Raw genomic sequence first — 14,075 nt, 5'->3', positions numbered from 1 at the left:
GAGAGAGAGAGAGAGAGAGAGAGAGAGAGAGAGAGAGAGAGAGAGAGAGAGAGAGACTCTGCACAGTAAGTTTAAAAACGGCGATAGGCGCATCTTTAATCATCTCTCGTGCTCTACCAGAGGCTACGTTAAATTTCCTCCCGATTATTAAAACTCGACGCAATCCGTACTCTGTGGGATAAAATCGCGAGATGAGTCGATCGAGGCGGCGTGTACGCGCACGGTAACCCTTTCCTAACGATTTTGGAATTTTGAATATTTCACCGAAGGGGAAATACACTGCCACCTACCCGTTCTGCTCAATCACCGGCCAGTAGCCCGACGTTACGAAATGTTTAACGACAATTCGCGTATATACGCGAGGCTGAAATTAATTAGCTCGCACAGACTTTCCGTGTGTGTTTTCGCCGCGCTCTCGATCGAAAGTGGAAATCTCGTCGTTGAGTAACCATCGCGACCTACGAAATTGTGTCCGGTAGTAATAATCGTGGAAACTTTAACCATCCTGCTATTCCCCTTCTGTCCGTGTCTCTTTCTCGTTCGGACAATGGACGACCCACCTTTGTCCGAGGGAAACTTTGAGAACAGGGACGTATGTTGAATTATGGCCGACTTCTCCGCTTCCCTCTTTTCGTTCGTTTTATTTTCGCTCGTTGGCGGCGAGACTGGGTCAAGTCCGGGGGAACGAGATACAGAGGAAAACGAGAAAGACCTGGGGGATGCCATTCGGAGATCTTCGATTCCAAGTTAAGGGTGGAAAAGTTTGGTGTTGTTTTTTTTTGGAATTTGAACAGAGATGATTAATATTTTCGATTGATTGGAGATTGTGCGGACGAATACATTTAAATAATACATTTAGAATATAGGAGCATTGCGAATTTTTATATAGTTGAAACATATGTTCAATTATTCAAGTATAAATATAAATATATTATATTATATTATATAAATATAATATAAAAATATAATTATATAAATATAATATAATATAAAAATATATTATATTATATATCGTTTAAAAGAAAAAGTTAAATTATATCCTTATATGGTAGCAACAGAATCCGTGAAGAATTCCCGCAAAATCGTGAAAATGAAACTTGGAAACTTTTCATATAAAAAACGTGAAAAGAAATTGAACAATTTGTCATCAAAATCTATTCAGAAAATAGAGGAAACCGTGCCATTGAAGTCGCTTTTTGATTCATCCCGATATCTCAATCGGTTGCCGAGATATAAAGATTCAAAGTGTCCATAACGTTTGGCACGGTGCAGAGACTATGAACGGGTCAATGACCTATTTATTTTTCTTGGAAATGCGTATTACGTCCTTCTAGGAATCGCGTCTGGCCGCTTGTCTGGAATTTGAGATAGGTCAGTGAGACGGGGTGCGAGCGAAAGGTCCGAATAAGGGACAAGGACGAAGATAGTAAACGATTAAAAATTACCTTTTTCTTTACACGACGATATCTCGGCAACCGGAAGTCGTATCGAGATAAACGAAAAAGCATTTTAAAGGGGAAGAATCCGCGCTTCTAACGATCGTTGATTCGTCGACCGGAAGTTATTATCTTCGGAGTTATAGCGGTTCAAAGTTTTTCTAATTTTAATAGAGTTTAAGTGGGTTTTAGACGAAGAATTAAAAATTATCCTTTTCTTTCCACGATGATATTTTGGGAACCGGAAATCGTATCGAGATAAACAAAAAAGCGTTTTAAAGAGCAAGAATCCGCGCTTCTAACGATCGTTCATTCGTCGAGCGGAAGTTATTATCTTCAGAGTTATAGCGATTCAAAGTTTTTCTAATTTTAATGAAGTTTAAGTGGATTTGAGATGAAGAATTAAAAATTATCCTTTTCTTTCCACGATGATATTTTGGGAACCGGAAGTCGTATCGAGATAAACAAAAAAGCGTTTTAAAGGGCAAGAATCCGCGCTTCTAATAATCGTCCAATCGTCCACCGGAAGTTATTATTTTCGGAGTTAATAGAGGCTCAAAGTTTTTCTACTTTTAATAGAGTTGGAAGAGAATATTGGCCCATAATGATTTTATCAATGGTATATTGGAAACTTTAAACGAAGATTGAAGATATTAATTGTAGAAATTTGGATTTTTATTTAATCCTGATTGATTTAGATTCAATTGCATTGATCGATCAAGTAATTATTAAGCAAGTTCTATAATTTTTGAACAATTTTCTTAATTTTGAAATATCACTCGCGTTCCAGAGGGTGTACGAAATACCGGAAGTGGTAAAGTGTCGAAGAGGGCGAGGCCAATAGACCCCGATACCGAGGACAACCGCGACAACCGTGACAACGAGGACTATTATTACGAGGACGTGGATGAAAGAAACAATCCCACGAACGAGGCACCCGTCGTTCCTCCAGGATTCCTCAGTCCATCGGTACGAGAGTATCTGGATCTTGGTAAATCGATACCAGGTACGTAACTAAACAATGATTCTTCCCTTTCTTCTCTCATTTCTCTACTTTTGTTTTCCGTATGTTTCCCTCTCGTTTAACCCCGTATCTTCTCTTTTTCACGATATCTTTTAATTCGTAACGAGGCAAATTCCCATCTCACTCAAAATTTAAACTCGTAAAACTAACGTAACAATGAACGTAACAAAACTATTATAAGAAAGATAAACGAAATTAATCGAACTCCTTACAACATCCAACGATCAAATGCAAAGGAAAAAAAAAAAATAATTCCAATAAACATATTTGTTCCTCCCCATAAAATCTAATATCTAACGATAGAGAAAAGACGGAGGAAACATCTTTGTGACAATTGCCGAGGAACCGTTGAAATTGGCCGTTCACGAGCCAACATCGCATTTAAATTCGTTTGTCCCGATATCCTTCCCGAACGAGCACGAGCTTTCGACGAGTTTGAGCGGGTTTGAGCGGCCTGTTTATGCGGATTGCGGAAGACAAGAAACAAATAGATTGAAAATCGTTATTGCTCGCCGAGCTATGCAACATTATTGTTCCTCTTCAACAGGAAATGATTTTTATCCCTTTCCGCAATCGACTCGACCTCGTGTTCAAGAGCGTTTCATCAGAACTGGTTGGATCTTCTCTATTTCACGAATTCATTGAAAAGTTATAATTTGGCAAATATTTAATAAGATTGTAATAGAAAAAAAAAAAAAAAAAAAAGAGAAAAAGATTGAGCGAGCATTTATATTACTAGATTCCTTCTCTTCGATTCATTTTCTATTCCACGTTCAAACGAGCATGTCAAATATATACGGGTATACGAGTTAACCCCATTTTTCTATCTTCGTGTCCCACTTAAACGAAGATTGTATCATACATACATACGGAAGGAAATCACGTCTCTTCCTAGGAAATATCGTCTAATTTTATGCGCATGTGGATTTTACAATTCGCATAAATCCAACGTTACGTTCCCTCTTTCGCACAGTGAAGAATTTATATATGAATGAATGAAATCTCACGCGGCATCCGAGCTATCATCCGACCGTCACACTCCATTTACATTTAAACGTACATTACAGTGTAATGTAATTAGAAGAACGTGCAATAAATTCATCAATCTATCGATTATTATTGCTCGAAAAATTGTTTCTAAATTTATCCACAATCAATCGTGAATTTTTCGTAATCCTTTTGCGAAAAATCGAGTTTCCTTTTTTTAAATAATAAACGAACTGTATTTACAGCCTGGTCTAATGTTCGCGGTAAACGAAGTTCTATCTGGTAAATAATTATTTTCCTACTTACGTGTGAGTGTTAAGGGGTTTGGAATGGGATTGCGGAGGTCAGGAACAACCCTTGGAAGGCCGTCGTTAGAGAGATTTTCCGCCATCAGGTGGCAACAGGAGGATATTTCACGATCGGTCGATCATCGAGGAGGGAGGGGGGTGTTGCGCACAAAGGGCTTGGAAGAAAAGTCGAAGGGGAGGCCTTGCGCGTTGTGCCGGGTCAGTGAAAAATCTTCAAAGAAACCTGAAAGGTTCGGATCCTCACGCTTTATGTATTAATAACGTAATCGATTAGAGGGGTTATTTAATTCCTTCCTTTATTATTACTAAAATTCTTATCTCTCCTTATCTTGATGCAACTTGACTCGATTAACTTTCGAAAATCTCGAAACAAAAACGTGACAAATATTATTTCAATGGAAAAAAAAAAAAGAAGAAAATGATAGATTAATTTTTGTAAAAATTACTTTAACGATGGGATCGTAATAAGATGAATTACGAAATGGAGAGTATTATTTTATCATCGATTATAGCATATTGAAAATACTCTTTCATACTTTCATACTTTCATATTATCTTTCTTTATTTATCGTTTCGATCATTTTCCTTTTCCACGATTGGATTAACATTCGCGGTGCCCGAAAATGGATTTAAGGTGTTTCCACGATTTGCTTGACCGCATGGCAACTCTTGCGTTACGTGGATTATCGATCGCGGATTCTGTGACAATGGGGGTGTTTTAGCGTGCTGCCAGTCCCACCGCAAATCGGCACCGCTGCCCACCGGAACACGGTAACGCCTATTGTCACGCGGTGGATGTTATCGTGCCATCCCCGTTTTCCGTAACACCTGGCCCGAAGAAAATTGATACTAACAATTCTTCTCATCCCATTCCTTTCTCTCCGTTCTTCCGCGAGTGATTTTTCTTCTTCTTTTTTTTCTCCCCCATTTGAACGCGACGCGTGCGATGCTTGTTATCGGGATGAAAAGAATTTTACGATATCGGTAAGTTTTTTTTTTTTTTTTTTTTTTATTAATTTATTGTCGCTATTAAGGATTATTTAAGGGAATATCGATAAGAATCGAGCAGCTTATCCTGTTCGTTATTTAACGCGATTCTGAAACTTCAATTTCGTATGATATAACTCGTTCGTGAAAATTAATCTTTCGATGATCATATTTCAAGTTCAGATTCGAATAAAAAAATTTATTTTTGGAGAATGACCACGTATTGCTGGAAAAATTTAATAGCGATGGATTTACGAGTTTCCAGAGGGAAAAAGCTTCGAAAATATTTCATTGGAAATAATCAGTGAATGAATAGATAAAATTATAAAACAAATCGAAGATCTTTCAATTTCGATATTTACCTCGTATTTTTATCTCGTCCTCAACTTAATAACCCAACACCTATAATAAAAGTAAGAAAGATTACAAATCGCAAGAGCAAAAATAATACCAAAAGATACATAAAGTAAAAAATCAATAAACTTATCTCACGTTGACGTTCCCGCTTAATCTCGCGACCTACCCCTACGTTCACCCCTCGCTCACGCGTCGTCTCCCTCCATCTCTCCCCACCTCTGATAGAATAATGAAATAGCCGGCTCCGGAACGCGACCTGTGCACCCATCAAAGGCGACGGAGGCTGGAAAATCGTGGGGCGAATTTTACACGAGCGAGCGTGTAAAAAGATGGAACGGCACGATCCCTTTTCCCCGACCTTCTCCTTCCTTCGTTCGAATCTCTTCACGTTCTCGAGAAGAGGCGAGTGTGACTGCGCTTCCTCGTTTGCAACCAGAGAGGGTTGTGTTGGGGAGAGAGGGGAGGAAGGGGGCGAAATGATACGAGGGGAGTGGGGGTTAGATAGCGACAAACCTCGTCGTTTGGTCGACTGACTTTATGACGATGGCTGCCACCGTAAAAAGAAGGATGCTATGGTTTCGACGCATTCCTGAAGTTCGTCCTTCATCTGGCAAACAATAGGGTGGCTTTCCATCTTACTGTCGAGAGAGGGATGGTCAGAGTCTGTCTTTATTTTTACCAAAGGGTTGCCGTTTCCTTTTCTTGGGAGAATTTTTTTCTTGGTAGATTTCGAGGAGAATGCTCGTCCTCTTTTGGTTGGATGGATCGATTGATTCTTCGCTTTTTCGAAATTATTTTTGACCAAGTTAAATAGATCGTATTCTAATAGTCGAATAATTTGAATTAAGCATTCGATTGAATTATTGGAGATAAGATTTTCAATATTTAAGTTTTCTCCACTTTTTTAGCGAGAAAAAGTAACAGTTGTTTCTTTTGATCGGTTGTCTTCCTTCGATTCGAGCAGCTTTGAGAGAATTGGCCGGGTTCCAGGGGATGGAAGGGACCGGTCGAGGTAAGGCAAACGAAACGAAACGCCCGTCGGACGGAGAGGATCGATTCGTGACGCTTCGTCGTTGAATCGTCGTGAATTTGTAATTTTTAATTTGCTCGGCCTATGGAACGGGAGGATAGACGTCGGCTGCGTTTGAATTGATACGGTGTATAAGCTTGAACCTTAGGGAAGATGAGCCGAAGGTTGACTTTGTTCCAACAGATATCTTCTTCGAGGGCTGTTCCAGGTTATACGTAGAATCTCGTGCGTTTAAAATTTAAGAAAGATCTGTTGAAAGTTTTAATGTTTTATATATAGTCCGAGTTTAAATAGTTTCTCTTTGAAATTGCAACATCTTCCTTTCGATGTCTTGGTAAAAAAAATAATTTCTTTGGACAATTATCACGATTTTTTGGTATAAAATGATACTCGAAAAGAGAGATTAAAAAAACGAATTAATTATTATTCCAGAAAATCAATATCGTGAACATTGTCCTAAATTTTGAACGATTCTATAATTAATCCAACATCCGTACAATACAATTTTACACGAAACTTTTAATCTAACATTTTTGCATACCTTTGCCTTTAACCAAAACCCTTGAACAGGAATAAAAAAAAAAAAAAAAAAGTGTAATTTTTCTGCAGCAGAAAGAAGAAAGAAGTGGAAGCAGCAGCTTTGGAACAAAATATTTTGATGCATTTTAAGTGACCAAGTAGGATATCGTGCCGTTTTTACGTTACAAAGTAAAATTCATCTCCATTATGCGATAGAACACGCGATAGAATTTGCTATTCAAATGGCGAAACTCTCCTCAAGATGGCGGATACGTCAGCAAATGGCGAATCCTTTATAGTCTCTCCTCTTTTCCTTCCCGATAACTTTGCCAATTTTCTTTCTCCTTTTTTTATTCCTCCTAAAAAAACTAATCTCACACACGTAATAATCTCTAAAAATTCTCCAGACAACGGACGTATATATATATATACATACCTAAAAAACGAAATATCTATCCTTCTATCCTTTCATCCCCTCCACTTGGTGCAAATAAAACTGAAACTTTTCACCAATATCAATTTTATCCACGACTTTTTCATCAAACCCTGCGATCTTCCCCAAAAATTTCCACGTGACTAACCAACTACTCCCCTCCAAAATCTCCAAACACTATTCTAAAAAAGAAAATAAACAAATAAATAAAAATCCTCGCACCACCTTTCCTTCCCCTCCCCCGTCCTCGAAGGAACGAAATAATTAGAACGATCGTCGCCTCCTCGTCGCAAGGGATGAAAAGCCGGGGCACGAGAATACATTTCGCGAAGTTATAATTACCTGGACGGCGGTATGCTCGCGTCGCATCCAACGAGAGACAGTCTAGGTTGAACAGAGATAGAAAATCCTATAGACAATCACGCACACATATATAATATATATATATATATAGAGAGAGAGAGAAGGAGACAAAGGTGGCGAAGCGGAGGGACGATTGAAAAGGGAGAGGATTAGAGGCGAGAAAGAGAGGGGAGGGTTTATTCCGTGCGGGTGCACGGGACCTCTTGCACGGTGACAAAACAGGTCGGACAAGGGGTGGAAGGCGGGAATTTCGTATGGATGTCACCGCGATACGGACGAGAGTTTGCGACCATGCTTGGAAAGTGCACGTTCCCATCTCTATACAGCTTCTCTCTCTCTCTCTCACTCTTCCGCTCGGAGACTGTATCGCCTATCTTTCTCTTCGTCTGTTTCGCGTGTATATATATATATACGTATATAGCAGCACGCGTTATAGCTCGTCGCTCGTGCTCTCTATCCGTCTCTGTTGGACGGATTGTTGAACAACAAGCGTATATGTATATTCCGACAAGCGAGATGTGCCACCTGAAACTATGCTGGCTCGTCGAATGAGATTCGAATAGGTGGAGGGGGTGAAAGATATAGATATATATATAGTGGAGGTGACGCAAAGTTGTTCAGACGGACAACGAGGAGGAAGAAAAGCTCGCGTGGTTATAATTCGTTAAAGGAGCTTCGTGTTATATACGGAGAGGGATCCTGTGTGATCAATTTCTGATTCAATTTCCGTGGGAAGAGGAGGGGTAAATCCTTCTTACGTGTGCTGGTCTCTTTTTTTCTGGGGGATTTTGTGAAGAAAATTTGGTATTGCGAGAAAAAGAAATTGTATATATATCTTTATTACTTGATTAGAGTAATTTGTAGGAAAAAAAAAAAAAAAAAATTCGAACTTACGTAACTTTGTGAAGAATTATCGAAGATCCTACGATTATTAAAGTTTCTTAAAAAAAAAAAAAAAACGTACGAGGAGAAGAAAATGTCAAGAATTCCCCTGGGAGGAACGATCGAGTAAACGATTCGATTTGCGCTAATAGCATTATAAGCATTTCCGATCCGATAAATCGCGAACAGGATTGTCCATGCACAATACACCCTCAGCCATTAACTCGATCTTGCGACGTAACGGATAGAGCATTGGACGAACGGTTTACCCGGTATCGTCATCGATACGGAAGGAGAGGCTCGAAGACTCGTGCAACATCCGGTGATCCTGGAACGATTCATGTCCCATTACGACCGTCTCGAATCGATCAAATCCCCTGGTATTATATCGTTAATGGATACCTCTGGTTACGGAGAGGTAAACGTTACTATCAGCTGCATCGTTACATTATATTTGGCAAAAGGTAATAATCCTGGAGGAGAGGGAGAAGGAGATTCTTCTTTCTTATGCTCGAGCAAAATCGACACGATGAAGATTAAAAAATAAAGGAAAATAATTATACGGAGAGGAGGAAGAAGTTATCCAAAAAATTGGTCGAATCTTCCTTTTTTAAAAATTTCCATTAAATGGAACGATGTCCAAAGAACGAATCGATCATCGCTCCATTTCTTTTTAAGAAAATTTCTAATTATATTTTATTAACCTTTTAAAAATGGGATAATTGGTTTAGTAAGGTTTCTACAAGATAAAAATTCTGATGAAAATCTTGCTTCTATCGTTCAGAATACGAGGAGTGTCGCGAAGAGGAGGGAAGGTGTGTATCTCGTTAGAAGGAATTTGTTTTTCGAGAATGGACAAGAAGGGGAACGAAAGCGTGGTGCAAGCTTTGATTCGCGTGCACCACGAGTTTTGCTTATTTATTCCGGGCCGGCAATTCGAGACTGAAGACTCTGAACAGCAATTTCCTTCTTTACGCGGGTCACTCGTTGTGCTCCTCAGATAGATGCTTCTCCAACGTTTCCAAACTCTCACCCCTTCTTTTCCACCTTTAACCTGTGATTCTTAAACTCCAGGTGCTCGTGCAACGACTTCACGGTGCATTCTTCGAATTCCAATTAATCAGAGATTTCCCTCCTTTATTTTTATTTATGGAATTCTGCGATAGAATCTCATCACGTCACAATGCTCTATGTTTCTTTATTTTTTTTTAAAAATCGACGAATAATACACTTCGATACTTTGAAAGCGTTCTTCTTCTATTTCTTCTATAAGTTCTTCTTCTATTTCTTTACATTCAGAAAATTCCCTCGTAACCGTTGGAAAAGAAAATATTCCCAATTTCCTCGACGAACAGGTATCATCTCCAACGATGATCCTCCACGATTAAACCAGGTACGTTGTCCCTGTAAACAGCTCGTGGAACGAGCAAGCGAGCAAGCGGCGGACGCGTGGGTGGTTGGCAATCGACGATGCACACGTCGATGTATAGCTGAGGTGGTGAGATGGCTGCTTTGTGCGGGTGTCAGTCGGCGCATCTCGCGCCACTTTCACCGATTAATCGAGCATACAATCGAGAGGAAGCTTCTCTCTCGGCGGCGAGAGAGCTTCAACCGTGGAAATCAGGCGAGTGGTTTCTGGGAGGAGGGGAGGGTGGGTCGGTTACCTGGATGATAGCTTCTCTCTGTTTCCCCGCTCGTATAATCCCCCCTCTCCCCACGAAATCCTCCTTGCATCTTGTGCACGCTTCGATTAAACGAGATTTCCAACGCGAAACTCATCGCACACGTCGTGAAAACGTTACGATAATAACGGTTCCAAAGAGTGGACTCTGTGCGAAGTGGATATTCGAGGCGGATATCGAAGGTGTTTAAGAATATTTTTAAAAGATACTCGTTCGTTGGTATCCCTTCTTCAATTTCCAATTCTTTCGAGAAAGAATTCTCGAAAATTTGTCAAGCTTGTAAATCCCTAAGTAACGATTCTCTCTTAGAGTTACGTTTAAAATCTTTTCCTAGTTCATCCAATATTCTTGAAAATGAAAATTTCCAAAAACTCGAAGAAGAACAAATTAATATCTGAACGAAAACTCTTTCCTCTTGCTTGCAGGTCGAGCTTACACGAATTTCTCGAAAATTTGTCGAGCTTGTAAATCCTTAAGTAACGATTTTCTCTTAGAGTTACGTTTAAAATCTTCCCCTAGTTCATCCAATACTCTTGAAAATGAAAATTTCCAAAAACTCGAAGAAGAAACGAACTATATAATATTTGAATGAAAACTCTCTCCTTCTGCTTCCAGGTCGAGCTGGAACCGATTATCTTATACCTTACGAATTTCTCGAAAATTCTCGAAAATTCTCGAGCTTGTAAATCCCTAAGTACCAATTCTTTCTTAGAATTACGTTTAAAATCTTCTCCTAGTTCATCCAATACTCTTGAAAATGAAAATTTCCAAAAACTCGAAGAAGAAACGAACTATATAATATTTGAATGAAAACTCTCTTGTTCTGTTTCCAGGTCGAGCTGGAACCGATTATCTTATGCCTTACACGAATTTCTCGAAAATTCTCGAAAATTCTCGAGCTTGTAAATCCCTAAGTACCAATTCTTTCTTAGAATTACGTTTAAAATTTTCTCCTAGTTCATCCAATACTCTTGAAAATGAAAATTTTCAGAAACTCGAAAAAGAAACGAACTAATATCTGAACGAAAATTTCCAAAAACTCGAAGAAGAAACGAACTAATATCTGAACGAAAATTCTCTCCTTCTGCTTGCAGGTCGAGCCGGCACCGATTATCCTGTGTTGGGCAAGGTGCCTTACACGAATTTCTACTGCGACGACCAACCCTATCCAGGCTTCTTCGCGGACGTGGAGACGAGATGCCAGGCGTGGCATTATTGCGACATAGACGGACGCCAGGCAACCTTCCTGTGCCCGAACGGCACGCAATTCAGCCAGGCAGTGTTCGTGTGCGATTGGTGGTTCAACGTCAGATGCGAGTTGAGCCCTAAACTGTACGCCATCAACAGCAGATTGTACGGAAGGCCCACGGAGAGCCCGACCAGGCCCCACCGCCTCATCACCAAGGAGCTGTTGGAAAACATCTTCGTCAGGCGGAAATGAGGGAGGGAGGGGAGTGCTTCGAGATTTCGTCGATTCCTCTTCGCGTCTCGCGAGCAAAGATGGGAGTACGGAGACACCCTGGAATGGGTGGATTGGATTAGTGGAAAGCGTAAGATTAATCACTAATTAATGAAATCTCGAACCGATTTTCAAATAAGCTTGACTTCTCATCATGAGACTTTGTGTGACGATCTATGCGTGTGATCCTCGCGCGATCTTCATCTTCAATCTTCACTCTAACCTTTTGCAATGATCTTCGAACGATATGGTATGTATGGTATGTATTGGGATGATATAGAGATTTGCATCTGAAAAATATAAAATTCTAAGATTTACAGAGATTAGTTGGAGGATAATTAAATGGATTTAAGAAGCATCTATCGTATTTCTATTTCGATTGATCAGGCGAAGATTATTGTATTTATCTTTTTATATATAGATATATGTATATGTATGAATGAATGGGTGACGAATGTGTAGAAATAATATAGAAAATTAATATAGATAGATAAGAAGATAAGATAAGGAAAAAAAAAATGTGAACGTTCGAAAGTGCTATTACGGTACTCGACGAAGAAACGTTTGTTTAAAAAAAAAGAAAAAAAAAATTGAAAATAGATTTATCGACGTGCCACGAATTTTTCTGTAAAGATACCACAGGTGTCTGTCTACTTTTCATTCTGATCCTATTTACAGGATATTAGGATGATAGGATTAGCAAATTCATGCGTAACCTTAAGTTAGTAAGCGTGATTTATCACGATAATTCTAGAATTATGAATCGTGCTAAAAAAAAAAAAAAAAAAAAGAAAACTTATGTATACCTTTTATCCGTGAAAAAGTTTAGAGAAAAGTGTTGTGTGAAATAATAAACGAAGAAACAATTAATTTAAACGTCCATTAAAAATTGGAACAGCATTATGATAAATTTGGAAACCTATTATTTAATTTAAAGATTAGAAATTTTTCGTCAATGAGAAGAATGCTTTTTTTGGGCCACCAGTTTTTTCTCCACTCGAGAAAACATATAATGATGATATCCCTCCATTTTCCGTGAAAAACCATTGGAAATATCAATCGAAACGCTCGAGACAAAATAATCTCTCGTCTCTCGAACGAAATAAAAAAAAAAAAAAAAAGAAAAACAGCCTCGATTCAGGTAGGTATAAACAATGAAGAAAGAGAGAGAAATGGGAGGGAAAAAGAGAGAGACAAAAAGAAAGACTCTGATGAGCATCTGCCGAGATAAAAAGAGAGAAGAAGGAGGACATCCGCTATCCGATTTTTCTTCCCTTTCCCTTGATTCTTTAATCGTCGATGTGATCGCATTCAGGGAACAATGATCGTGAAAATTAAGAGCGAAAATCGATTTTTATCGAATAGCCGCCGAGTTTGGCGAACAGATATTGCGCGTGATGAATTTGGGAATGATCGATCAACGAAATCGAGATACGTGTTATTCTATGAAGAATTTTGCTACCAAAATAAGACAGGGATGGATTTCTTTTTTTTTTTTAATAATTAAAAAATTCATTTTTTGGACGACGATGAAAAGGAAAGATTAATTTGGTAAAAATACTTCTTTTGAAGAGTCAACAAAAATGAAAGGATATATACAAATTTTTAATCGAATCTTTCCATTAATCTGTTTTCACAAGAAAACAATTTTGAATAATTGTTCAATTACTAATTAAATTATATATAGGACAATCACGCGTGATACTTCGTCCACCGATTCAATTATCATTCCTCAAAATTTTTCTAGTTCTTCTTAATCATAAATATCGCGAAACGAAATATTCCTACTACTCCACATGCAAAATTAAAAATCACCTAAAATTCAAAATTCTCTCCTGATTCTATCCCACGATCGTCAACAACGCAAATATTCATTGCAATCCCACCGATACTCGCGCAGACAAAAGGGTTGACCCTGGTGGAATCCCGCAAAGAACCTGTTTACCCGCTCGATTATCCGATCGAACGACACGAAACGGGTATCAGGCCGTGTCTTACAATAGCGCGCGAGCAATCATCGGCCGCCCCAAGGGCTGAAACGCTTTCGCTTCGAACGCAATGGACCCCAATCGGCGAACAGTCATACGTGCGATTACACGTGGAATCGCGATTATACGAGCGATAATGGAGCTTGGGAAATTGTCGTGGCACCGCGGCAAACAAACAAACTCTGGCCACCTGCTACTGCTCCATACTCCTCCCCCGCCCCTCGTCATCGAGAGAATCCCGATTGGAACGGGAGAGGGCGGCGTGAAACGGTCGGAGAGGGTGGTTTTCCGAACCGTGGGAAGGCTTTCGGGCGAAGCCTATGATTTGGAGGCCAGGATAGGGGATTGGGTTGATCCTTGTTCTAAGAGTTGTAATTGATGATCCTTATGAGATTGGAGACAACTAGAAAAAGGATTAAGTTAAAAATAAAAAATTCTTGTATCTATTTTATATTTGTTGTTTGAAGGGTGTTGGATCGTAGAGAAAGAAAGAGAAAAATTGATCGAATTAAACGTAAACACGAACGAAGAATTTTTAATCAAACGGATTAAATTGTTCGTTTGATATTTTTATTGTAACTGGTTTAAAAAATTGTTAATTCGAAGGATGTTTATCCGGA

At 39.1% G+C, this 14,075-nt stretch overlaps 2 protein-coding genes across 4 annotated transcripts in view; one reads left to right on the top strand and one right to left on the bottom strand.

Annotated features, from left to right (window-relative positions):
- The window catches only part of LOC122716250, a 76,221-nt gene extending 63,840 nt beyond the window's left edge, over nt 1-12,381 (top strand). Inside the window, exons 2-3 of the mRNA XM_043939150.1 lie at nt 2,227-2,442; nt 11,103-12,381. Of these exons, the coding sequence (XP_043795085.1) occupies nt 2,227-2,442; nt 11,103-11,449 (563 nt within the window). The 3' untranslated portion in view covers nt 11,450-12,381. The remainder of the gene's footprint in view (nt 1-2,226; nt 2,443-11,102) is intronic.
- LOC122716248 (RING finger protein 17) overlaps nt 1-14,075 on the bottom strand; it is a 216,587-nt gene that overhangs the window by 75,125 nt on the left and 127,387 nt on the right. The gene's annotated exons all lie outside the window — the stretch shown is intronic.

The sequence above is a fragment of the Apis laboriosa genome, unplaced genomic scaffold (genome assembly GCF_014066325.1).
Source record: "Apis laboriosa isolate Shangri-la unplaced genomic scaffold, ASM1406632v1 scaffold43_cov150, whole genome shotgun sequence".
In the NCBI taxonomy this organism is placed as follows: domain Eukaryota; kingdom Metazoa; phylum Arthropoda; class Insecta; order Hymenoptera; family Apidae; genus Apis; species Apis laboriosa.
This window is presented reverse-complemented; position numbering and strand designations above follow the sequence as displayed.